At 35.2% G+C, this 25,967-nt stretch overlaps 1 protein-coding gene across 7 annotated transcripts in view; it reads left to right on the forward strand.

Annotated features, from left to right (window-relative positions):
- The window catches only part of ATRNL1 (attractin like 1), a 492,025-nt gene that overhangs the window by 155,697 nt on the left and 310,361 nt on the right, over positions 1-25,967 (forward strand). For all 7 annotated transcript variants that reach the window (XR_011740344.1, XR_011740345.1, XR_011740347.1 and 4 more), the window contains exon 21: positions 17,053-17,105. Coding sequence is in view for 3 of the 7 variants with exons in the window: in XM_071812183.1 (XP_071668284.1) it covers positions 17,053-17,105 (53 nt within the window). In the remaining 4 variants the exon portion in view is untranslated. The remainder of the gene's footprint in view (positions 1-17,052; positions 17,106-25,967) is intronic.

Genomic DNA, 25,967 nt, shown 5'->3' on the forward strand with positions numbered 1-25,967 from the left:
ATAGTCCATATCAGCATCTTAGACAAAGGCAGTTTGTCAGTTGTAGGGAAAAGGAAGAAGAAGGGAAATAAGGCAAAAGAAGGGCTGACAGCAGAGTTGTTGTCTCCTAAATCAAAACTGTATTTTAAAAAATACAGTTCTGGTTGTGTAAAGCCACCTGTTTTGACGTGTGGCATAAACAGGTTCTTTTTATTAGTTTTCAATTTAGGATAAGATGAATCAATCAAAACTTCCAAAGCTGTGACTGAAAAAAAGGCTTAGAATGATATTGGCTCATGACAGTGATGACAGCAACAGCAAGAATCTAAACAGGAGATAAGACAGAATTTCTGTCAGATTTTAGGAGCCGTACACCCAAATGTTCGTGTGGCAAAGAACCTGATGGGGGGTGAAAACTTTGTGAATATTTCCGAGAAACCTTCCCCTCCACTGGCTCCCCAGGAACCCCACTGCTCCACTGCGAGAGGAGATGTTGTGTTGGCCAAGCAGCTCCATCCTGGGGTGTCCTGCTGGTGTTGGCCATGTTGGCTCCTACCCCCCGCCAGCACTTTGGATTAACCAGCTGCTTCTTGCCCCAGCGCGATGCAACTGCTCATTGCTTACAAATGGGCACTGATGTGAGGTGTTAAGTAGCAGATGCTGATAGACTGTTTTGATTACTACATCTGGAGATGCATTTATTGTTTATGATCTTTGTACAGCTTAACTTTTCTCCTGTGGTTTCTACCAAGGATAAAATAGATACATAATGTTTTCTGGTAGAAGTGCTTAAAAACATTCTAGTAAAAAACTTTTCATTAAATTCTTTCCCCTGAATCATTTATGGTGGCACCGTACTGGGTAGCTAGCGAGACTTTTTAAAGTTTTGTATTAAGGGGAAGAGGGAATTGATCCATTTTCATTAAATGATTAGCAGCAGAAGTGAGTTTTGGAAGACTGTCTGAAAAGAATAGAGTGATATTGTAAAAAACATTAGGATTTAAATACATATATTGATTTTAATATGCAAAAATAATATTTCATTATGTACTGTTACACTTTCACAGAATCACAGAATGTCAGGGGTTGGAAGGGACCTCAAAAGCTCATCCAGTCCAATCCCCCCACCGGAGCAGAAACACCCTACTGCTTTTTTCATTTTCTGTTTTCTTTTTTAGTCAATTGTGTACCTTTACAGATATTTTTTTTCACTTTATTGCCAGTTATTAAATTCCTTCAGTAGTTGCTGAAAGTGTTAAAAGAAATTTGCACACAAAGGATTAAAATTATGTATAGATAGAACTAAAAAATATATTTTAGTATTAAGACATGGGAGTGAGAAATACACTACTTATTCCTTTTTTTTTTTTTTTTTTCCGTAAAGCTGCTCATTATTGTGTGGACTAAGCCCATCAGTCACACAGTGCTAAATCGTGCTTTAAGAGCCCTCCATTTGGGGAATCTTCCAGTTACAACAAACTTGCGTTCTGCAGCTGTATGTGCAGACACCTTCAAGCTGGGCAGGTTTTCTTATACTTCTCTGTTGTTCTCATCCTTCCCCATGTCTCCAGTACAGGCAGTGGTAGAAAAACTTTCTGTAGCATCAGCTTTTGTTTTAATGATGGGCTAACTACAATTAGAGATTCTTTTTATTCTGCTATGCAGGTAAGGGTACTACATGCAACATTTTAAAGAACCACTTAGAAAATGTTGGTCGTTTGTATAATAGTTTAGCAAGTAACATAAAGAAAAATAGGGGGCTATAAAAACTGTTTTGTTTCAGAAATGGAATAAAGTCCTAATCTGTTGATCACTTATTTTATTATTCTTCCTTGCTGCAGATTTGTCTATTTAAGAGGAATGTGCTTCACTCCTGTTTACAAATCTAGAGATAGAATACTTGATATGATGTGTTCTGCAGGCTGATGATATGTAAGCACACATGCTTAGATAAACAACCTTTTTTCTTTGCCTTTTCGTTCTTAGCCTGGATTGTCATGTGAATGATATAAACAAAATATGAAAAAGCAGTAAGTTAAACAGTATTGCTGAAAAGTATCTTTAAATTTTGCCTTCTATAATATAAACTAACAAAATTTGACACGACAAGCATGACTCTGTCATATGCAAGGTATTTTCAGGGAATGATAACAGAGAGGACATCAACAAATAGTGTAGGACCAACCCTATCTGTAGTCCCCAGCTGAAAGATAATAATGTCTTAATATTAGAAATGCTCCCTTATTCTCCTCTTCTTTTGTACTGAAGAATCACCTTTAGAAAGTATAAAATAGAAATTGAGCTGTATAACATTTGCATGCTGTTTTTGGTGGATGTGTTGAAAAGTAAGCAGGATTCTTTATCTAGCTTACTAGATAATGGGGCTGAGGAGCTTGATTACAAAGGCATAAATCAATCTGAGAGCCCTGATGATATCCTAAACTTCAGCAGTGAAACCTGAGTGGTTTATTAGATTATCACTTCAGAAAGATTGATTTACAGCTTTTGTTCTCCATCTCCGTCTATTATTTTTATATTACAAGAAAGGGAATTTTTCAGCAATTTAGAAAAAGATCAAAGTACTAGAAGTCAAAGTAAATACTTGACTAGAAAAGCTGTTTTAAATACTGACGGGAGTCTGATTTAGAATCAAAACAAACTTATAATCACACTTTTCTTTCACTCACTGTTACACAGAGCAATGATAAATTTAGGAATACTAAATTTCAGCAGGAAGCCAAAGAATAACAGTGAAATTGCCAAACTAACATAAGAAATGTGTCCGGACTGTCACACTGGCCTGGAAGCAAAGTTGTTGGGCTGCTTACAGTGAAGTGACAGGAATTAAAAGGTAAAGGAACAGTCAGATATGCTAAAGGAGATTTAATAAATCAGATTTCAGAAAGAAGGTTTAACTTGTTTTTTTAAAAAAATTTGGCCTGAAAAATGAAGATCCAGAACAAGATCTGGAAGGAGATGGGGACAGCAATTACTTTTTAACAGATGCTTCAAAATGACTTTCTAATCCTGTTCTCGTTTAGGTCATTTTATCCTTTCTTACGTATAGTCTTGACATAATCACAGATTTGGGCCCTGGTTCAGATAAATATTTAAATACACAATAATCCCTTGTTACTTAAGTTTGAGAGGTCGTATTTCCCCTCTTTGTTACAAATTGGGGAATGTATGATTTACTTTTACTTTTTACTTTTTCCTGCTCTTGGGAGGATAATTGTAGATTATCATGTATACAATAGCAACAAGACTTTCACAGAACTAGTGACAAAGTTGTTCCCATCCACTCTTAATACTTTGCTTGTCTTACTTTGTTTTCCTTCTGTTTATTATTGTTTGTTGTTTTCTAGACTTGGTAAAGGTAAGATTTTTTGAGGTAAGGTAATGAAAAAAATACATAAATCAGTCCTTTGTGTTGAACAGAAGGATTGTCTCCTCTGAATTTATTAATAAAAGAAGAAATAACACCACACTGGAAGAAATGAACAACTTCACTGCTGCTCAATGCTGTCCATATAAAAGTAAAATACTTTTAAGATTCTGAGTGGGAATTCTTTAAATACATTCTTTGCGGAAAATGCACATTATTATTATTATTTTTTAAAAAGAAATTGCATTTATTGCTGAATTGTACTTAGGGATTTTTTTACCTTTTTCTGTTGTATTTAAACCACCTTGACGTATATAAAATCAAATGCATTTTCCAGCCTTGCTTTTAGGTAGAAAAAGGATAAAAGTTCATTATGCTTTTTTCTTAATGCTCTTGTCTTTTTGTCATTGACTTTAACAAAACCTTTTCTGTACCATTAGTTTGTTGCATTTGTTCTGCTTTTTTTTTTTTTTTTGAAAATAGTTACTTTTTTTGAGAAGTGGTTAACTGCGTGATATAACAAATGGTTGAACATTTACCCTTCAGAAGCTTTGATTAGAGTTTTCTCAGTGCTCAGTTTTGTAGAATTTTGTCTGCCCATTTTTCATCATCTGCTCAATGTTCTTAAGTATTCCTGTGCACTAAAAGTTATTATAACATTGCAGGTTGTTTTGAGACTTAATTCTTATGCCACAGGATGTTTATTCTTTTAATTGAAATATTTGAACGCATGCTTACTCTATACTTGTCCTCAGATTTTACATTTGACGCTTAATTTCTGCAACCTTGAAATCTTTTGTCTTTATGATGTTTGTATCATGTGACATTTTCTGCAACATGGATGTCATTTAAGTACTGAATGTTCAGCAAACAGTAGTTCTTTCATTGAGGAAAAAGAATGAAAGAAATAGTGGCTAGCATTGCTTTGTTATAAATATGATAGAAGTTCAAACTAAATTAATCCAGTTAATATTAGTGTGAAACCAAATATTAGTGTGATACATCTTCTTCCTCCATAGTGGATATATCGAGCTATACACCAGATATATCTAGCTTTATGTGTTTCTAAATAGTATATTGTATCTCGTTTTCTGCCTGCTTATAATATAGTAGTCTGTCATACTTTCTATTAACAAACTCTAAAGCCACCAGGTAACATGTTTTGTGAGTATTTTCTTCTGCAAATTTTAGTCATAAGTAGGCGTCATGAATATTTCTCTTGAGTTCTTAGATATTTCTTATGAGTAGTTTATGCAAATTTGGCATTTTGTCTTCTGCATAGTGCTCATTCTTCTTGATAGTAAACAAATAAATGAATCCAAGATTGCTCATAAAATATTCTACCATTTCAAAAATGATGTGGTGCTTAAGATGCTTCTCTGAAGCCACTTTTGAAGTAGAACTCTGAAATCACGGGGTTGTTTCAGTTATATTTTCTTTCAAAATAAAAATCCAAAAGGTCACAAAAAGTGAAAGAAAGAAGATGGAAAGCTTGAAATTGTTGTACAGAAAGTGCCATTTTTTAAGCCCATCTTTTGATGGTTGCTGGAGAATTTTAAAATTAAACCTTAGTTTTGATCCAAGAGTGAAATGTTTGCTGTAATGCATTAGGTTGCGCTGCAAACATAAAATAATCATAGAGTGAATTCTTGGATTTCTTCCACTCTCATCTTCCCAAAAGAGCATTCAGCTCAGAGAGCATCTCTGCACTCTGCTCTCTGTTGATTTCCCTCTTATTTATGGAAAATGTGACAACTGCTTTGTTTTTCTGACATGATGGACAATTATAGTCACCAGAATTGTGTTTCAAGTGACATTTAAACATTTTACATTTCTAACTTGAGGGTCATGTTACAAATTATAGCATTAATTTTGCATAAATTAGAAAGATGATATGAAAACAAGTGAGAAAAAAGACCTTAGGAATGTGAGAACAATTGAAGAGATGATTGTATTTTAAATAATTTTAAAATCACTATAGTAATACAGAATATATGTTTTACTGCTAAGTATTGTAACTGAATTTTTCCTCTTAAGTGCCAATTTTGAGATTATCTTTCACTTAAAAAAAAATCACAATATTAAAACCATTGGCTAAATACTTGTACTGAGGGAGTTTATTATTCTTTGACTTAAGCAAAATGACTTGGGACAGATTTTCATGCTGGCACGCAGAACAAATTTAATTCAAACTGAGATGAAAGGCGGTTAATGTAATTGTAGCCTATTATCCTATGCAGGCTCGAGTTAAGAAGCAAACCAACAGACAGTCAGAAAATGATGGATAGAAAATAGAAATGCTCAAGGCTGGTGAAATAGAGACTTGTGAAGAGATTATGCCATAACTGTTCCCACACAGTTTCTGCATCACTAATATCCCACCTCTATGGTATGTTTGGATTAGTAAACAGGATCGTTATATGCCTCTTGGGTTCTCTTTATTTCTTTTTTGACGTCAAAATATCCTCGTTAAGTAAATTTCAGTACTTTGTAATCCTGATTTATTTTGCTCTTAATCTACCACATTCGTCAGTCCTCGGGTTGTGGTTAAAGCATTCTGTTGCAGCACCTTTTTTCTTTAATTTGCCATCACACTGAGGGAAGTGATCGGTCACATAGATAGTTTGTCTTTGATCCTAAGCACGTCTGTGGGGCTCATTGCTAGTAAGAAACTATTACTTTTACTACAGTAGTCAGTTAAAAAATAGTAAATAATAATCAGCTCTCAGGTTTTCAACTGTAAGAATGACTATTTTGTTTAGCACAGCCCTTTGGAAGTAGCATATTCCAGGCAAACAGGTTTGGGTTTTTTTAAACCACATTCTGACAATTTACCTGTTTTCGTTATTCCATTTCATTGTTCAGTAGCCAGTATTTTTTTTTTTCCTTTTTGAATATGTACCAAATTTTGCAATGAAAGCTTTTAAAAATCAAAAAGATATATCTCAGTCTCCTCAGAATACCTATGGAAAGGTGCTAAGTTTTGAAATACTTTGAAACATGCTAATTATAAAAATATTTGGACAGGTGTGTCGCCCAGGGAGCAAAGAAAGCACCTTCTTTCCTGTAAAATAACTGATTATACCTAGTCTAACACATACATCTCCCATAACTCTAGCAATAACTAGTTTAAGTATCTAGTGTGATGTTTACAAAATATAGGAGATCACATATGAATCAGAAGGCCAACTAAAGTTGCTGTCTTATAGCCTCTTTGTAGAGGGATTGAATCTTTGAGGTACACAACTGGGATGATAAAATGGCATTTTGAGTGTCAGCTTTGGCTTTCCCAGACAGTTCCAGCTGGGATGCAAGAATTTTCTCATCCATTGCAAGTTATATCACCAGAGCTTTTATAGTAGCTAAATCAATTTTTTGTTTGTTTTGTTTTGTTTTGTTTTTTCTGTATTCTGTCATTGTGTAGGGTGAGATTTTGTGCCTGTTATTCTGTAAAACACTTCATTCTGGGCATTGCCCTTTGGGAAGTGGTTGGGATTGCTCGTGGAGTCTCTATTGTGCACTGTGCTCACACAGGAGCAGACGTTGCTTTCCATGCTTGTATCTGCAACCTGCCTGCCAAACCCAATGTACACAGGGTTTGAACGGATCAAGACTGGCAGACCAGGACTCCTGTTACGAAATACTTCAGAATCTCCTGCCGTGAGGCTATTGTGTTATTTCAGTCAACTTTTCTTTGCTTTTTTACAGCCTTTGTTTTAAAGTTTTCTTCTTGAAGGGGGGATTCAGCCAAGACTGGAAGTGTTGGCACATAAAGTATTGTTGTTGCAACATAGAAAGTAACATATATTCCTGCTTATTTGGCACTTCATACCAAAGTATCAGTGCCATCTCTGCTCCAGGAAATTAATGAGATTATGTGCTGTAATGGACTAATGGAGATTGAGGCCCTTCACAGGAGAGGAACCAGAATAAAGCAAATGTGTTTATTTATCTTCACATTTCCTTCAACCATTTATACTGTTTTATATGTTCTGTTTTTCATAGATATTTCTGTATCTCTTGGATTGGTATCTTTTTTAATAAAGTAAAATAAAAGCTGGTGCAGGCTAGATGGGGTCGATATCCTAGATATTAAAAATGGCTTAAAAAAGAGGCCAGATGTGGGTATGATGGAACAATGGTAGGCAATAAGGCATGTATATGATGGATGTTGCCATGCAGAGATGTAGAGAAAGCTCGGGAAAAGAACTTGTCAGGACATATGGGACAGATTTATAGATGCTGGAATGGTCTGAAGGACAAAACTGTAGTTATAAAGACCAGAAGGACAAGAAGGAAGCCAGGAGTCTGCAAGCTGCCATGCCTCCATATTTGGTTTAAAATTGTCACTCTTCCATGGGTCACTTGTGGTGTTTTTGGAGGTGAGCTCACCACTCGTTGTTGTTCAAGGAGGAGGTATGATTCTCTGACATTTCTGTAAATGCCGTATGAAACAAATATGCTAAGTCAATATTCTGAATATGCTTTCTGAATATCTAGATAGAAACTCTTCAGTCATCTAGGATTATTGAAAGTAATTTGAAAATATCATGCACTAGCCAGAGTTTCGGCCTCCTAAAAGAAAGAATGATAGCTTGCCAGTTGCATTATATATTTTACTTAAACCTCTGTAATATTTATGCCTTATGTTCCGATTATAACATGTCTTTAACACTGCAGAAGTTGTTGTTGGAGGTAGATGAATAATCTAGATAACATCACTATTTTGTAAAATTCCTTAGTACTGTAGCACTGACAGGCTAGAGAAAATTGTTACACCCTGATTTATTCATACCTTTGCCTTCATTTTGCGTTTAATATTCTAGAACATTTAATATATGAGTAGCATTTGGACATGGCTAAGCTGCAATCTCCACTCCCAAAGAAGTGATGGGCTTTGCTTCTTAATGTCCATTTTTGTCTTGGCTTAGTCAGAGTTTATCATATTTTTGGAAGTATTAATTGCCATATTGTAATAAATGTTAGACTTAAATGACAAGAGATCAGCAAAGTTACCTTACATAATTTGAAGTAGAAAAAGGAAAAGTAACTTGCCTGTCTTCATTTATCTTCTGGAAATTATGGTGTATATAATGCATCTTGAAATATATATTTCTTCATTTGCCTTTTCCTTACATTGCCTCAAAATTTAGTAGTCTTATATAAATAGTGGTTTTATTAAAAGCGAACAAAAAAACCGCTGCTCCAAAGGAACAAATCAAAACCAAACCAAAAAACCCAACCCAAAATGTTTTGATTTCAAGGAAGATCAAATGAAAACATATGAGAACACTATGGTACTCCATAATACTATAGCATTGAACTTTCTACATGAAGATTGTAACTATTTCTTTGCAATAATTTCCCTCAGTAATTAACTACAAGTTAAATTTCACCATAATAAAATAATCATATTAACACACATTTTTTTTTTAACAAGATGTAAGCTGTTTAATAGTTAAATACATTTCCTGCAAATATTAATACAGCATTTTACAATTCAGTGATGGCGAATAGAAATGCAATAAACCACTTGAGATTTATATATATGTATATTTAAAATACAGTCTAATTGCTGTGGACATTTACAATAAATTCACTCCAACTGTCAGGGCCTGTCAGAATATTTTATATTGCTGAAAAGCTACCTCTTCTGCTTTTCAGGACTTGTTTCTAAATAACAAAAATATACAAACAGCCCTGGAAAGTCTGAGAACATCAGCAGCAATGAATAGCATGAGAGATGATTGTATGAAAGTTGTTTTTTTTAATGTCCTTCCTGTTTGTTTTCAGGACACCTTTTTCATTTCAAAATTACTGGTGAAAGAGTTAATACCTATGAACATGAATTTTGAAATGTAATTAACAGTGCTATTTGAACAGCAAGATTTTGAAAAATGAACAAATCTAGTCATTTTAACCAAAGAGCTGTGCTTCTTGTTTCCATGGTTGTATGAATATTCTTTTCATTAAATCTTAGTGAAAATAAAATCAGTGTTCCACTGAGGAGAACTTTATATTTAAAAGAATTGCAAAAGAAACTGTTTACAAACTACTTATGCTTAGGGATGCACATTTATGAATACTCTGTTGTTAACTTTTCATGGAGATATATATATTTATCTTTTAAAATAACGAAACATATGTAAATTTGTGAACTGTTCACTGATTTTTGCAATGTAAAAATTCAGGAGGAGCTGCATTTCACTTCAAGCAGTAATAAGTATTCATAAACTGTGGATGATTATTTTCCCATTGCTGCTTCAGTTTTTTCTAGCTGAAAGAAGTGAAATAGTTGAGAAAACTATGCTAATATTTCTTGGAGACATGGTTCAGTGTAAAAATGGCATCTTATTTTGAGCTGTCTATGATATTTCTAACATTTAGTTTGTAAGGGCTGGAGAAATTCAGAAATAGGTCAAAATGTGGGAGAAGAAATATGTGTATTTCTCCTTCCCTATTTTGAAAGAACAGTTCTGCTAGGCAGGAATTCTACTTTTCCAAGTTCACCCTTTTACATATGTAAAAGTTTGTGTGTATCACTTTCAAAAACATGGTCATTCCTAGGAAAAGGAGAGTGCCAGAGCTAGAGGGTAAGTCCATGGACGTGAGATTTTCTGGTTCAGAGAAAGCAGCATCGAGTCATTGGCACATGAAATCTGTTCAGTCTGATTCGTGAAGATTTACAAAGATATCTTCTTGTCCAGATAGTTCTAGATGATGGCTGTAGGTTACTTCATTCTTGTATAGAAGAAGAGATGAAAGGATAATCTAGAGTTTATTAGAAAATCTTATTTCTTAACTAATTTATCTTAATTATATAAATATATGATGTTTGTCACCTCTTTGATAGTTTTTTTTTCTTTTCTCCAGTAGTACAATATATTCAGTGATTTGAAACAGCATTACTTCAAAGAGTTTATGAAACCCCTATAATATTATTCTTGATCTTGCAGGGAAGAAGGGTTTGAATAGCATGAGAAAAATCTGGAGATGAAAGATGCAGTTATGAAGCGAAAATATTTTAGTTTTTCTTTTGGTGAGATCAGCCTAGATTTGAAAAAAAAGGTATTGCTGGCATAGGCCTTTTTCATTAGATAAAGAGGAGACAAATTAATCTGCAGAGAAAACATTGTCTCAAGACATCCTTGTGTGCACTTACAAGAAAAAAACAAATAAATCATTTCCCCACATTATTAAAAAGTCCTAACTGGAAACATAAATCTGAGGTACCTTTTACCCTTTTAGGTTATCATTATCTTAAGAGGTAGGCTGCTAATTCTTTATATCTAAGATTGCTCATGACTGGAAGGATCTTGGCACTGAGAGAAGTGAAAGTGTCCAAATTTTGCATTAGAACCAAAGAGGCTTTGTTGTAGCTCAAAAAAAAATCTGAGAGAACTGTTCACTATATTCAGTATTACTGAAAAAGATTAGGACAATGTAGTGCAATGTCAATATGGTCAAGAGCGAGACCCTTAACTGTGAGGGATATATTTGCATTTTTATATTATTAGTTTGTGTATTTCACTGCAGCAGTCTTAGCATTTCTGTGGAAGAATGATGCCACTTCTGAATCTTTTAAACACGCATGAGACAGGCTGGTGTAGGAAAACTTTGCTGGTTGTGAGGTTGCTCATGTTCATTGCTATTGAGCACATCTGTTTGGCTGTGTTGATGGTTAGAAGATGTGCCCATTCTTTGGTACTTATGTGTAAAAGCTATTGAAACCAAACAGGCCTAAGTCAAGACCTGGGGATTTTTGTTCTCTTGCATTTATATACAAGTGTGAATTGGGATTCTTGGTGTCAGTCACTTGCTATCCTGGACCAGTTGTTAACCCATGAACAGCTGAGGTTGATGCTTTCATCCATGATCCACCACTCTTGAGCTGAAAATCTGCAGTATCTATGCATCATTTCCAAAATGTTTTGAATTGCAGCCAGTTACAGTTATTGACTACAGTTAAGCACATACTTTGGCTAATTTTCTCATTGCTGGACAGGTACTTTTTGAATATGAAGTCTTAAGTGACTTTCCAGAATGGGTACCCAACAAGCAGGGTTAATACTCTTGTGTGAATCTCTGCTGAGCTTGTGTTACTACATTGTTATTACTAAAGGTTTGTCAGCTGTGTTTAAGTATCTGCAAAAGCTGCAGTCACAGCACCATGGACATATTTTTAATGCTGGGGATGTAGTAATATGTAGTAGTATGTAGTAATGCTTTATAGTCCATTTACGATACCACAGGACTAACTATATGACTAGAGAAGACTTAAGTTTGGCTTTACAAAAGCTGTTCGAACTTTGGTTATGATGTGTTGCAGGTAACTAAATTATATTAAATAGTATTGCACTTTTCAAAAACCCCATAGCATCTTATAGCAGTAGTATCGGGAATGTCCTACAAGATCAGGAATTAGAAGAAGTAGATCAGAAGCAGGAATCAGTGATCGAGGACAGAAAGACCCAGACCACTGGCTACATAGGGGACAGAATGAGAAGTAAAGGCTAGAACAGAGTAAAAGATGAGTAAAAGTTGAACAGTCATCCTAGAAGATATTCTTACTTATCTAAAAACTGGGGCAAACCACTGCTCAGGGCTCGGGAATAGTCTGGTAAGGCCATTAGTCTCTATTTTTCAGCAACCTCTTGTAGATGCAATGCAGAGAACCCAAGCAAAATCCCAGACCTGTCTATGACCAGCTGCAGATCAGAAAGATCACAGCTTTTCCCCAGACTCTGTGGAAATGGCCTGTGTTAATTTGCCCGCATTACTAATATCATATTCTGATGGACAAAATGTGAGATAAGGATCATAAATCTCTACTCAGTATAGTTGGTAACCTTGAGCCTGGGCCAGAACAAGATACAGTTGCCTCAGCAAGGAATCAGTTGAATAAAATATTGTCTTTTAGAGTGGTCTGACATACGTTTTTGTCTTCTTGAGAGTTAGGCACTAGAAACAAACTCAGCTAGAGGAAACACCAGATCTACTTAGGTTACTCTTTCCCTGTTCCTCTTTTTTTGCTTCACTTTTAACTGGAAGGAAAGGTTTACCAATTAGTGGTGACAGCAGAAAATCCTGCCTTCATGATCAAAGCTTACATGAACTGTTACCAGAAGGTTTCCAGCTGATCAAATCACTAGTCTAGAAAGCTGTAGATCTAGGTTGATGGTATATTCTTAGAGTTCAGGTAAGGAGCTTGAAGGTATATCCTTACTTCAGGGAGATACCACTAAGCACAGTACAATTAGACATATGTTCCTCTGCTCCCAGTTCCTTAGCTTTCTTTAGGTTGGAAGATGTAGATATTGTGCACAAGATCATAGAAGTTGCTAAACTTCAATGCAGGGTCATTTGTACGCCCTGTCTTACAAAAAAGCCTTCCATTCATTAAATAAAACCCCTGTGAATATTAATTTAAACGTATACTCTTGGATACATTTATGGTATTCAAAGAGAAAGCCAAAAATTATCAATCACTTGGTCATAAACACGAAAAATTTTTTTTTAATGCATTTGTCCATACTATTTATTTTGAACTACCAGGAAATATGGGGAGGGGAAAAAAAAGAAAGTAAAAGAAAGTGGTTCAGTTTTGAAAGAATAATTGAGAGAGAGGTTGGGGAATAGCTCCTAATAGCAGGCCATCAGTAGGTCAGTGAGCTTGATGAATTGAATACTTCTGTATTGGAACAAGTTGTAGAAGTTGTACATAACCTGGTAAGAGCCTTCCTCCATTTGTCCTTGTAAATGGGAGCTGTGTCTTTGGAGACATGCCAGAGTGGAACTGCTCATTCATTATTACCACTTAAAGCAAATGATCATAGCCCTATGGCACATAAAATAACGAGTGTAGCTCCCATTTCACAGATATGAGGCATATATTATGCTTCACATATGGTCAAATGTGTGCTGACTTTTGGAAAAGGTACAAAAATTACTACAATGAGTAAAACTCATAAGGAAATAATTCAGTGAATAGAAAATTTTGTAATTGGAAGTATAATTAGTGACTAATGCAGAGCAATACATATACTTAATGAAATAGGATAGGATTAAAAGGTAAAACTAAATTTATTCAGAAGCTAGCCTACATGTTCATGTGAATAATCTTAGATGTATGCCTAATCCTATTAGTTTCATCTTTTCACTCCACTAAGTGTTTAAATAGCATATTTCATTTGAATTGAAGTAGGCTGCCCTAACTAGTAAGAACTCCACCTCATCCTGTTTCTAATATACATTATGAACGTGTTCTGCACCAGGGAACAGAGGAGGAAGCGAAGAGTCCAGGGTTCTTTCTGTATCTTGATAAGGGCTGGCAACAAATGACATAATAAACTTGCTGTTCTAATAAGATGGAATAAAAAGAGGAATACAAACAGCAGGTAAATCTTATGCCCTTTTGGTTGCTGTTAACCTGATGTCCATGCAGCACGGGATGGACCCAGCGTGGATTTTCTCCTGGTGTGCTCTGTGCATCCCATCCATGGGGAGGTTCCTCCTCCCTCCCATACTGTGCTGACTTTTATCTTGTGCAATAGCAAAATCATATATTCCCCCCTGACAAGCTGGAAGGTTGGCTGTGACAAGAGCTGGCATGGGACCTTCCAGCACCTTCATGGCAGTGACTGCTCCTGCTCAGGATGGGCTTCTCCAGCCTGACGAACAAGGACCAGCACATCAGACACGCATTGCCCAAGATCACTGGCTCCTTGAGTTCAATGTCTTTGTGGAGCTCCCAATGCAGAAAGTATAATATATATGATAATATATCAAAACACTTTGCTGTGGTGTAATTCACTGTTCTTTTTCTATTATGTTATGCATATTTTATCATTTCATCGTGCATTATGCTGAAACAACTGAAATGGATGGCTGTAAAATTGCATTGCCTTTTTCTTTTCAAGATTCTTGAAGGTCACTTCTATAATTGGCAGGGAATTAGTAATTATTTGGATTTTAATGAATACTTAAGAATACTCGCATATTGCAAAATATTCCATACCTAGTAATTTTTGTATTAAGTATTCTTTTGTGTGTTCTTTTAAGTGGTGAAACCTGTGGTGCATTCGACAGATTTTATACGTATTTTTATTTTATGTATTATTGTGTTATTTCTGTAATATAAATAACAATGTAAATACCAGAAAGGTAGATGTGATGCTGAAAATCCCTGGGTTCTGGTAATTATTGATCCACGGGAGATGGTTTCATCTGATTAGAAGGGTAGCTGAATGGAGTAAGGAAGCTGTATGGAAACAGCTTTCGTTTTCATAAAGATTTTCAGGATTTTTTTCTTTTATTTTAAAGTTCTGTTTTGTGTTGGGGCCAACTAAGCTTCTTTTAGACCCTGGGTCAGATCACCACGGGTCAGTGCTGTGGCTGGGAAGAGTCTACAGCAGAATTTTATTCTCTCCTGATGGAAGGTTGTAGAGCTTATTCTTGCTTGTGGTTGGATGTTCCTCTTCCAGGTCATACATAAATTAGTGCTATTATCAGTCAGCAGCAGGGTAGGTTTCTTGTCTTCTTTCTCAAACTCCGAATACACAGTTATTTGTATAAAATATGTTTTTGTCTTGTGGTATAAAAGCTCAGCATATTCTGAATACTGCCTGCATTTAATATTCTACTTTGCCTTTGAAACAATTCAGTAGGAATAAAAAATTTCTCTTACAATAATCTCTGTCATGTTATTATAATTTGTGAGAAAATATACTGTCTCATTTGTTTGACAGTCTTACAAGGAAATAAAAGAAAATTCTTTTAAACTCTTCATTCAAAAATGATCCTTTTCCCTTAGCTCTTTCTTCAGAATTGTCAACCTAAAGACACTTTCAGACACGAGTCTATTTTGTACGAGGGTAATCTGTTTAAGTAGTGAGCTGTTCTTTCAATAATTTAGTTATTTTGTGATGTTTAGAAAAAAGCATGTCAGACAGACCAAAATTATTATTTGAGATTATTTTCTTCTTTCCAAGTGCATGCAAGAGATATTTCAGCATCAATCCCTCTTCTAAGTTCTGTGGAAAGGATGGTAGGGCGAGAGTGTCTGTGTGGACCACAGGACCATGAGTTGTGTGCTGCACTTAGATTTGAAGCGTATGTTTTTTTGGTTTCTTGAGTTTGAGCAAAAGCTTTCTATATGAAAAAAAAAAGTTGAATTTCTGTTTAACTGACCCTTCAAAGAGCAGGAACGGGCAAGGAAACTATTATTGGAAACTACAGAAGACACCAACAGAAACACAAACATTCTATAGTCTACAACTTATTAAATGATATGACATGCAAGTTAAAAGGTTTTTCTAATGATACTTACAAATAAAATAACACCAAAAAAATCCCCTTGCAATTTAAGTTTCTAAGAAAGAAGTAATGGAAAGGTGGTCCAATCTATTGAATGATCCAGATGTCCATTGGGAAAAATATTTATATGGAATTTAATAGGCAGTGCTAAACTTTCTCTTTGTTTTATGAATTATATTGTATATTTAATAGGAAATTATAATCTCGCCAAAGACTTCTGTGGAATAGCCAAGAAAACTGAAAGCATAATAATAATTTTCTATTAAGGTACTTGGCTTTCTTAGAGAAATGTTATATAACTCAATTTGATCACTGCGAAATTCTGTAGAATATCTAATGTATATGAAAATAACTATATATCTTATCAATAAGAAAGATATTTCTCTGGCTCTTATCATGTGCACATCAGCAGCAACGATACATTGTATTTAGTCTAAATTTCACCTAGTGCCTTCGGTGTTCAACAAAGAGAAGCAGTTGCCTCTGAAGTTGAGTAGCTGAGACACTGCTGTGCTTACAGGGTTATGTATGTGCCTGCAATTTGTGTCCCCAGAGCCAGTTCCCATGGTCTAGCTGAAGCCACACAGCCTAGGACATGTCTTTCTAGAGGAGACAGCGTGGCTTTGGGTCATCTCGAGGTCCTCTGGTGCTGTGAAAATGTAATAGTTATTTTATGCCTAGGAGTATTTTTTTTCTTTTTTTATTTTTTTTTTTTCTTGTTGCTGTTGAGGTCTTTTTTTCATTTAAAGAGTTGGAAATAGTATGAAGGATGTATTGCAGCCCACCAGAGCAGTGTTTGTGTGGCTAAAAAATGGAGAGTGTATGTTCTGTTGCTGAAGCAATGGCATGAAGGTGTGGAATGTCTGAGGGTGCGCAGCCTGGTCTTGTACTGTTTTAGGACTGTGCATGTTGGAGGCAGACGTATTTGGGAATGTTTTTTGCAGTCAATGGATGGATGATCATCCTGATGATCAGCTGTTGTCTTGGAGAGGGCCAGATCAAAACCCACCCAGGGAGACAGCTATTGCTGAGGTGACCTGGAGAATGAGAGATCCAGTGCTTGGTCTCTCTGTTGTTCAGTAATGGAGACCTACAACCTACAAGTCCTACGGTAGGCAGCGACTTTACACACATGGCTGAAATTCCTTATTCAAGAGCTCAAGTCACTCTGGGTTTCATTTTTAAGGAGAGGTGCCTCTGATAGTAGCATATCCTATTTAAGAACCATATAAAATACTTCATATTTTCATGTATTTGTGCTACTGTTAATGAAACTCATGCTATTTGAAATAAATATTCTGGCTGCATTTTTCTTAAAACTACACTGTGTTTAATGGGAATGTTTGGTTTTGTCTTTTCTTCTCCCCCCGCAGCTGTGACTCTGAAAATAGGTATCTTGGAAATCCGCTTAGGGGAACGTGCTACTGTGAGTACCTATGGTTTTAATGTTCAGTACTTAAAAGCTGTTTACATATTATGTGATAATTTAATTTCCTTGGAAAACGAAAATATTTTTCTTAAGATCTCCTGAAGCTGGATGTATTGGTATTTTGACTGAAAAATAAAAAGCCCTACTGGGATTCTCTGTTTGTTAATTTGTCCACAAGAATGCAAATTGAAGTCCACTAAAAGTTGATTCCTTATCCCTGTATTAGAGGGACTGACCAAGCCATTGGGATGTTCTCTGTATCTCAACATATGTGGACAAAAGGAATAAGTAATTGTGTTATTGTTTAAAAGACAGAATTTGTGGTGGGGAAATACAAAGAGACCGAACAGCAGCCTATGGGGACAGAGTGATTTAGCCAGTCTGCCTCCTGGGGACACCATACACAGCTGCTCTCTCGAGTATCATAAAATGATACTGTGTGTTGCCTACATGTTCTTTTTGTTATAGAAAAAGTGCCTCTGGTAAATTTATTTTACAGCATTACATTTTTGATAGTCATAATGAAAGACCTGAAGGGATGAGAATGCTTATTACCCATGTGCAGAAATCCCTTAGTGAACTCTGCCAATTTTACTGTGCCAATATTGATGTTAAATAGTAATTTTAATCATCATAGAAATGCATGTGATGGTGGAAAACTCTCAACTTTTGTGACTTTTGCACATAGCTGCTCAATGTCAGACAATTGGATCCATTTGTCTATTGTTTCCTAACATCATCCCTACCTCAAACTTAAATTTACATAAATGCATATATCTGAATATACTTACAGCATCCAATCTGATCTTTGGCCTTGGTTTTTAGCGTTTCATTTCAGAATGCACACGAAAGCTTTGTTTTAGAGTCTCCTTAAGGCATCGTTTACCTAAGAAACAAATTTTCTTTGCTAATGTTTCTTTTCTACCTTAAATTGTCTGCATCTGCAAGGTATGTTTTGCAGAACAATATTGACATGTACTACATTACAGATGCTGACATATCCTTGGGCCTAAAACATTTATTCCTCTTTCCAGGTATTAAAGAAATTTGGTGTCAGTGTTGTTTGTTTATTTTTTTTTCCCCTCCTTATACTTGAAAATAATGATTAAATATTGTATTTTGAAGAGACTGTTAACATTGTTGACAGTTTACATAAAAGAGACCAATTTGAAAATACTATCTAAAATTATGTTCTAAAGACACTGTTGATCCAATATATTCAATTCCATTTGTTGTCTCTCGCATGAGAAATTTTCGTTATTTCGAAACAAATGTCAGTATTTGGAAGGAGGAGTTTTTGTATCTATGCATTTTATACATTTTGTAGACTTAGAACTAGATAATGAGTATATAAGAAATTCATACTATGAGAAAAGTGCTCTATGGACTATTTTGGATATGTATATTATTAACAACTGACTTGTTCTTTATAAATAATTGTTATTACACTTAAGAGTTGGAAAAGTAATGACGGTGATGAGATTTGTAGACCTCAGGCACCTCCATGAAAAACCTTATTTTGTTGCTATCATGTTGCAGGTTGGGTCTATAAATCAGGTTGGAGACAAACTGTACTGTATTCAAGATACCCTTTCACATTTAACTCACTTCTATTATTTATCTTCTGTCACATTTCAAAATATTTTAAAGATCTTGTTATTCTGGAATGATAAATCTTCTTTTAATACTTTCAATCATTTAAAATAACACATGTAAATGATTTTTGGAGTTATTTTACCTGGAGGTAATAAGGAGCCTGTGCTAATTTAAAATAATGAAATTCTGTATTTCCTACATTTAGTGGCTGATGCATCATAATGGGTAATAATTTTTTAATTTGTGGATAACTGACCTAAGATTTCAATGACAATTGCTTATCAGCACTGTTCATTACCTGTTAAATCATGTATTCAAATATTGATATGTTATAGCCATGCTCCTATTTCTTATCTGTAAAAGTATTTTAAAATATAGCCTTAAAATGGTCTGTAATTTCTATAAGCATGTTTCACTTTTGTACAGGACAGGCATTTGGGTGGTATTTTTCTCTGCTTATTTCACTACTCTGTAAGAAACTTTCTCCTTTGACACTTACATTGCTGGTTTGGTTCTCCTTGAAGTGGAGAATATTCTTACTTTTGTACAGCACAGGAATAGTTATTCCTCAGGAGGGAGGAAAACACTGAGGAAAAATAAATTTTATATAATTATGAGCAGCAGAAATTTATGAAAAAGAAAAATTCTGGGTGTATTTGTTTATAACATTTAGAATGAAATTCAATGAATGGTAACAAAATGGGAACGCAAGTTATAATTTGCTGTGTGGTTGGGATTTTCTTCAGGAAAGCTTTTAGTTACGTGCTTGAGTTTAACCATCTTCACAATGACCAGTTTTAAGTTTCAAACTGAATCCTTCCCACCCCCACCGGCAACAAATACTGTCCTAAATTGGAATGCTTTTCTAAGCCAAAACCTTAGAATTCAATCCTGAGCGTATGGGTAACTTTTGTCTGATATTGGCTGACCTCAATTTCTCCTTAACAGCAGGATGTGGACTGAGACTACTTGTTGCCTTAGAGGAACTTTTGCAACTTGTGATATTGTGGATGCCCACTGCCCTATAAAAGTTCAGCTGTTTTAATGTCTTTCGGCTCTCTACCCTTCTTATCTGGTCTTTGCCTAGTCCTCTCCTCCCTCTTGCCATCCTCAACATAGGAAGGGGTAACAGACTGTTGATGTTAACATCCTGATATTAACATCAATAGATTGTTTAAAATAGTAAGTAAATTCTGAACTTAATAGAGTTAGATCCGGGGGTAGCACAGATTTAGTTTCTTCCTTATTTGTTTCCTTTCATAGTGATGTAGGAGAGCAAGCAGAATATTAATGCTGTACATGGATTCTGTTGTGATTGGAGAAGTAATCTGAGCACAAATAAAAACACAGGAAAATTAGATAGGTGTAGCATGATCAAAAAGAATGATAATGCTGAAACATTGCAGGAACTTAATGTGAATACAGGTACTATGCCAAAAGGATAAACACAGGTAGTAGCAAAGCCAGCAAATCCTAGAGGTAACAGGAGCAGTTTGTTAACACATCAGATTTCAGTCTGATATGGCATTTCAAAGAATTGCAGCACTGGACATGAGTAGTTCTTCTACTTTGAATTATCAAAACTTCATATAAGTAGAGTAGGAATTGCATAATAGATGGGACATGCGATAGTGTATGATTATTGTGTGAAAATTGTTGCCCATTGCTTCTATTAAAATTATATACATTTAATTCTTCATGACTTCACTGTATGATTGAAAAAGCAAACCAGAGAGAACCAGCTTCTCTGAGAGTAAGAGAATGAGAAGAAGCCTCACAGATATAGAAGTCAGAAAAATATTGAATGTATAAGAATGCCTGAGCAGCTGCATGATGGTCTATCTATTCTTGTACCCTGCTGTCAGTAGTGGCTGAAAATGAATGCCAGGGGAAGATCATAGAAAACAGGCAAACATGCAATGATCTTTCTTTCTTTAGATCCAACAATACTCAGCTCAGGAACTTTGTAAGAGGAAGGATTTCTTGAGCCAAAAGCCTTTGACATGCCATTGTTTAGGAGTATCAGAGGAAGTCTTATCAAAGTTTTCTTGTATGAAATAAAAAGATGAATACAAAAGAAAGCTTCATGAATGTAAAAGCTGTAGTTTTGTCTATGTAAATATTCTTGTAGGTTGAATGCAGGTCTGCTTCTGGATTGTATCTCTCTATTTCTGGGAGGGAGGCTCTATATCCCTAGGCCTTTCTGTTAGAAGCCAATCTTTCTGTGAATGATCAGTCTATATAAATAAATTCTGAGTGGAGACCAGAGATGGTTGTGCAGCTGACTTATACATGTACACAAACCATAAATATAATGTTTTGTCATGTTACATTCATACGTCTTCTTGTTATTGTTCTTTGGTATCTCAGCCAGTGTGATGTATAGTGGTGACACCTACATAGCAAAGTATGAATCCAAATTGCTGGATTAGTTCTTTGCACGTCAACATTAGAAATACATTGTTGTCAGAATCAGTGCTCCTGGGTGCATCAGAACCAGATGGTTGTAGCCTGATTGGGAAGAATTGCTGGGACAAATGCCACTTCTGTGATTCTGACCTGGGTTATGTACAGACACAAAGTTTAAATCATAAATTTGAAAAATAGTTAAACAATTGTTCTAGAGAAAAAAGTCTCCATTTATAATTCCTGATATGTTACTATACTGAGGGTGGATTTCAGGCTTGCTAACAATGACTTGTTTTGAAAGGATGTGATACTCCTCTTCATAAGCCTCTTTTAGATATCCATATTTCCAAGGTCAAAAACATTCCAAAATGTCTGTTTCATGTCCATTACTTTGAGTGTCATAGTTCCAATGCTACATTTCAAACGAGAAGTACAACTGGTAGATTCTAATACTACTACATGCAGAAACGTAAAAGCTTATAACAAATCAGTACTGTGAGTGTAAATTGTATTGTTTGCTCACATAGTCCAGATGTGTTGAGCACTCAAGAGTTACCTGTTCCACCAAGAGAATTTGTAGCTATAATAAGACCGGTCTAGGAGCTAACTAAGAAAATGTAGTTGAAAAAATGTACATGGATTTACATACTTTAGTTTCTTATCCACTTTTACACTTAAAAAAATGTTTCTAAACATTTTTTAATTATTTCTAGGTACTATCATCAACAACGGACAAGTAGCTTGTCTATTTGGTTCTGCAAATTGGTTACTCTTCTAAAAGAGACAGTAGTAGTGGGTTACAGGGCAGCACACTTTAGAGTATGAAACTTCTATACATTTGAGAAGATTTTCTCAGCAAAGCGAAGCAAGAATGCAGTAATAATGCAGTAAAATTGCAATAAATTGAGAATTTTGATTAATCTGGTGCCTATCTTTGGGTTGGACAGACAGTTTAGTGGGTCTGTGACAATCTGTGAACTGAGAAGTGCATTAATGTATCCATGGTAATACTGTAGAGTTTACTGTGCTGCAGAGCAAGCCCACTTTTAAATTTGTTAGAGATTAGTAGATCGTGACCTTTGAGAAGGATTAGAGAATCCAGGAATGAATAGAGGTTGAGGGGGATGGGTCATTTACAAACAATTAAAACATGGAGGGGCTGAATGTTTCGTAGCTTTTTGTAGAAGTAAAAAACCAATTTATTGATAATTTATTCCACATCTTCACAAGAATATATGCCACTGATGGAGGTATTTGTTGGATTTACAGCCTTTAAAAGAGAGGAGGAACAAATGTCTGTACGTAAGAGACACCGAAAGAATGTACATATTTTAACTGTTTTCCTAGGTTCACTGTGTTTCCTTCCACAGCTCTTTCTAATCTTTCTCTCACCTCAGTGTTTTATGAAATGTCTTTTGTGGATGGCCTCATCAGTGACTCATCAGCCACTATTTCAAATGTTGTCTGGGGTGAAGCATGCAAAAAAGGAACGTGGTGCACCCGTCTGGCGGAGTCTTAAGGGTCAGGTGTATTAAAGAACACCAGCACCACTGAACATTTCTGGTCAACCTTGTGGGTATGGAGGGAGGAAATGGAAAGCCAGAGAAAGCATTGTTGAGTTCTCAGATGTTTACATTGAAAATATCTAATATTATGACAAGTAGGAAAATAATATTAATACTTTTTTTTAATTGTCTTTGGATAAATTTAATTAGGTTTTTTTTCTTTTTTTTTGGGGGGGGGGGTGGTTTGTTTTGTTTTGTTTTTCCTCTACTTAAGTATACTGCATATGTGAGCTACTAAATATTTTATAGCAACTTTTTTGGGGAGTGACTTCAATAATTGGTTTATGGCTTTACCATCCCATTCTAAACTCTGAGCCATAAAAATCATTATAACTCGTAACACTATTGCTTATTTTGTTGGCATACATACAGAAAGGGTAGCAATAAGCAATTCTCTCAGTATGTCAGCAACTTGTGAAGATGAAGAATGATACTTTCATATCCAAAATTGGTGAGGAAGCATGAAATGTACATTCAGTGATGACTCTTTAAGATAATATCTGATATCTCAAGATAATATCTGGTATCTGTGCAAGCAGCTGAGGAAGAAGAAGGTAATTTTGCTTCTAGTTGCAGAACCTTGTAAGGATTGTAGTCCAGTCCTGGAACTGCATTAGCCCTGTTACTGCTGACACACCAGATCTTCAAAAAAGGGCAAAGTAAAAAGAAGTTCTAGGCCTTACCTGTAATCCTTACAATTTCTTATAGTAATTTTTTATTATAATTCAAAACCTTTAAGTTACATTTTATGCAATATTTATGAAACCTGAAACAAAAACAAACACTAATTTCTTGTATCCGATTTATTTAAAATTCATCTGATAAAAAATTGCCTGATAAAAATTAAGAAGTCGTAATTACTTTTTGATATCTGGGCTTTGGACTAAAGGCTCTGGTACTCCTTTAGAGGTGTTACTTTATAGTTTTCCTTTCTGACCTTTTGTTTGTCTGCAGCAACACTCAACCAGAAAGATGATTTAATAGAGGACAGATTATTAAAAGTAGATAATTTATGACAACATAGTACCTCTAATCACTTTTTAGAGACACTGGTTCAATACTGCCTCAGAGCAAAAGTGTCAGATAATATATCCTTATTTATGTTGTCAAAATACAGTTTAGGCTTAATCTGACCTCTTGATGTTGTCTGATAGTTCATTCTACCTGGTGTTTCCTTATAATTTGAACATACATAGTTTTGTGTTTTTTTTTTTTTTCCTAGGAATATTCTTCATCAAAGTTCTGATATAAGCCTATTTTCAGTAACTGTTGTTATATTGCTAATGTTATAATTTCATGAAAAAGAAGGAATTAAAACCATTAAAAGAAATCTCTGTAAATACTCTGCCAAATTTTCTCTTGTGATCCTAGCTGCCTTGCAATAATCCAACACAATGAAGGGGCAGAAACCTACATTGTTATCCTCACAGAAGAGCGGACATAATCGGACATAAGTGACCTCCCTGAAGGGAATTGTTCTAGGGGTTGATGGGTGATGGCTCTGGAATAACACTTTGATCTGGTTGCCGTGAGTTTGTGAGTGGCACACTGGGATCTGCCATAAATCACTTCTTGGGCTACTTCAGCCCTGCTGCTTGGATATTTTTATTGTTGTTGTTGAAGGGAATGTGCTTATAATTCATTTTCCTCATCATTCTCCAGCTTTTGTCCTCTATGTGGGATGTTACTACTATTTTGCTTCTCCCACAGAGTTATTGCCACTGGGCGCCAAGCAGGTGATTTCTACAGGATTTAGTTCACAGCCCATTGCAATATTTGCCTGTTGTCAGAGGTACCACTGCACTGTGGTGGCCTCCTCATTGAATTAGGGACTGTGTATGCACTGGGACAAAAAAAAATATTGTCTTCCCTAATATTTCTCATACTATGCTGACATTATATATATATTTTTAATTAATTAAATGAATTACAGGTGTTATCTTTTCCACTTGTACCCATGAGATCTCGCAGCTGAAGAGCACAGTTACAAGAGGGTTGTACACTAGTCAACAAATGCATGTATGGTCTAATAGCTGTTGAAACGTGCAATGCAACCTGTCAGTAAGAAGGTACAATGGGTTTTTTTAAGCACTCTGTGTGTAGGCAAACATGCATGTATTAATATATGCATTCATGGACTTAGAGCATGACATTTTTACTGAAAAAAAAAACCCAAAACAAAGAACACTGAAACATGTACTAGAGGTGACCATAAAGCACTAGGTGGCAGACTTGCTATTCTTAGACAAAAATTAAACTCAAGAACATTCCAAGGAGAGTATTTTAGAAGATGAATAGCAAGTAACACTTTTAATAAAACTGTTAGCAGAGATTTTCCAGATATTTAAAAATTATGTTGAAGCTTAAAGGGCGTAAACAATACATTTTAGCTATTGAAAAGGTGTTTGTTTTAGTTGAATTGTGAGATGTATACCAGCAGATAGGTGCTTTGTTACTGATTTGTAAAATTCATGTTTCCTTTTGGGACAGCATTAATTTAAGCTAAATACATATTGGAATTGTAAAACTGTCATGCTTGAATTATTATAAAATAATGAGTTCCACCAATTATATCTAACACTGATTGACTTTGATACAGACTGAAACAATTTTTATTATTTATAAATAGGGTAGAAATAATGACTCGCACTGTCTTTTGAATATATGGGCTTATACAAATAAATTCTATTTAGAAAGAAATGTAAGTGTTTAAAGAACCTAGTGGAACAGATTGTAGTTTGAGTCAGACAATTCTAGAATGGTTTGAGAAAAGATTAATCTCAACAAACCTACCAACTCAGAACCTATAAAGAACAACAGACAAAGAGTCTTTGCCGTGAGCTAGAATAACCACAAACCAATTGTTGCCTTCCAGAGAATTAAAGCAATAACCACACCAAGAATCTGAAGCTCCTAATAAAGTATAATGATCTAACCCCAGGCTCTTGCGAACTCATTTGCCAAATGCCAGGTTGGCTTGCAGCTTTTCTGGGCAGGCTAAAGAAACAATTTTGCTGCCAATAATTTTCAGACTTTACTGTGAATTGGAGAATGTGTTCATGTATGTATTTACTACCCTGGACAAACTAGCTTTTTAATTCTGAAGGAGAACAGAATAATAAACATACATTATAATGTATGCAAATAGGAGTCTGAATTAGAGGCCTTCATCACCTGACAGACTGTTCTGCAGATCCCATAATTATTTTTATATTATTATTTATTTTGCAAATATGTCATATGACAGTAAAATACTTAGTAGTATAAAATTTAAAACAGTATAAAGTAA

The sequence above is a fragment of the Patagioenas fasciata genome, chromosome 8 (assembly GCF_037038585.1).
Source record: "Patagioenas fasciata isolate bPatFas1 chromosome 8, bPatFas1.hap1, whole genome shotgun sequence".
Taxonomy (NCBI): Eukaryota; Metazoa; Chordata; class Aves; order Columbiformes; family Columbidae; genus Patagioenas; species Patagioenas fasciata.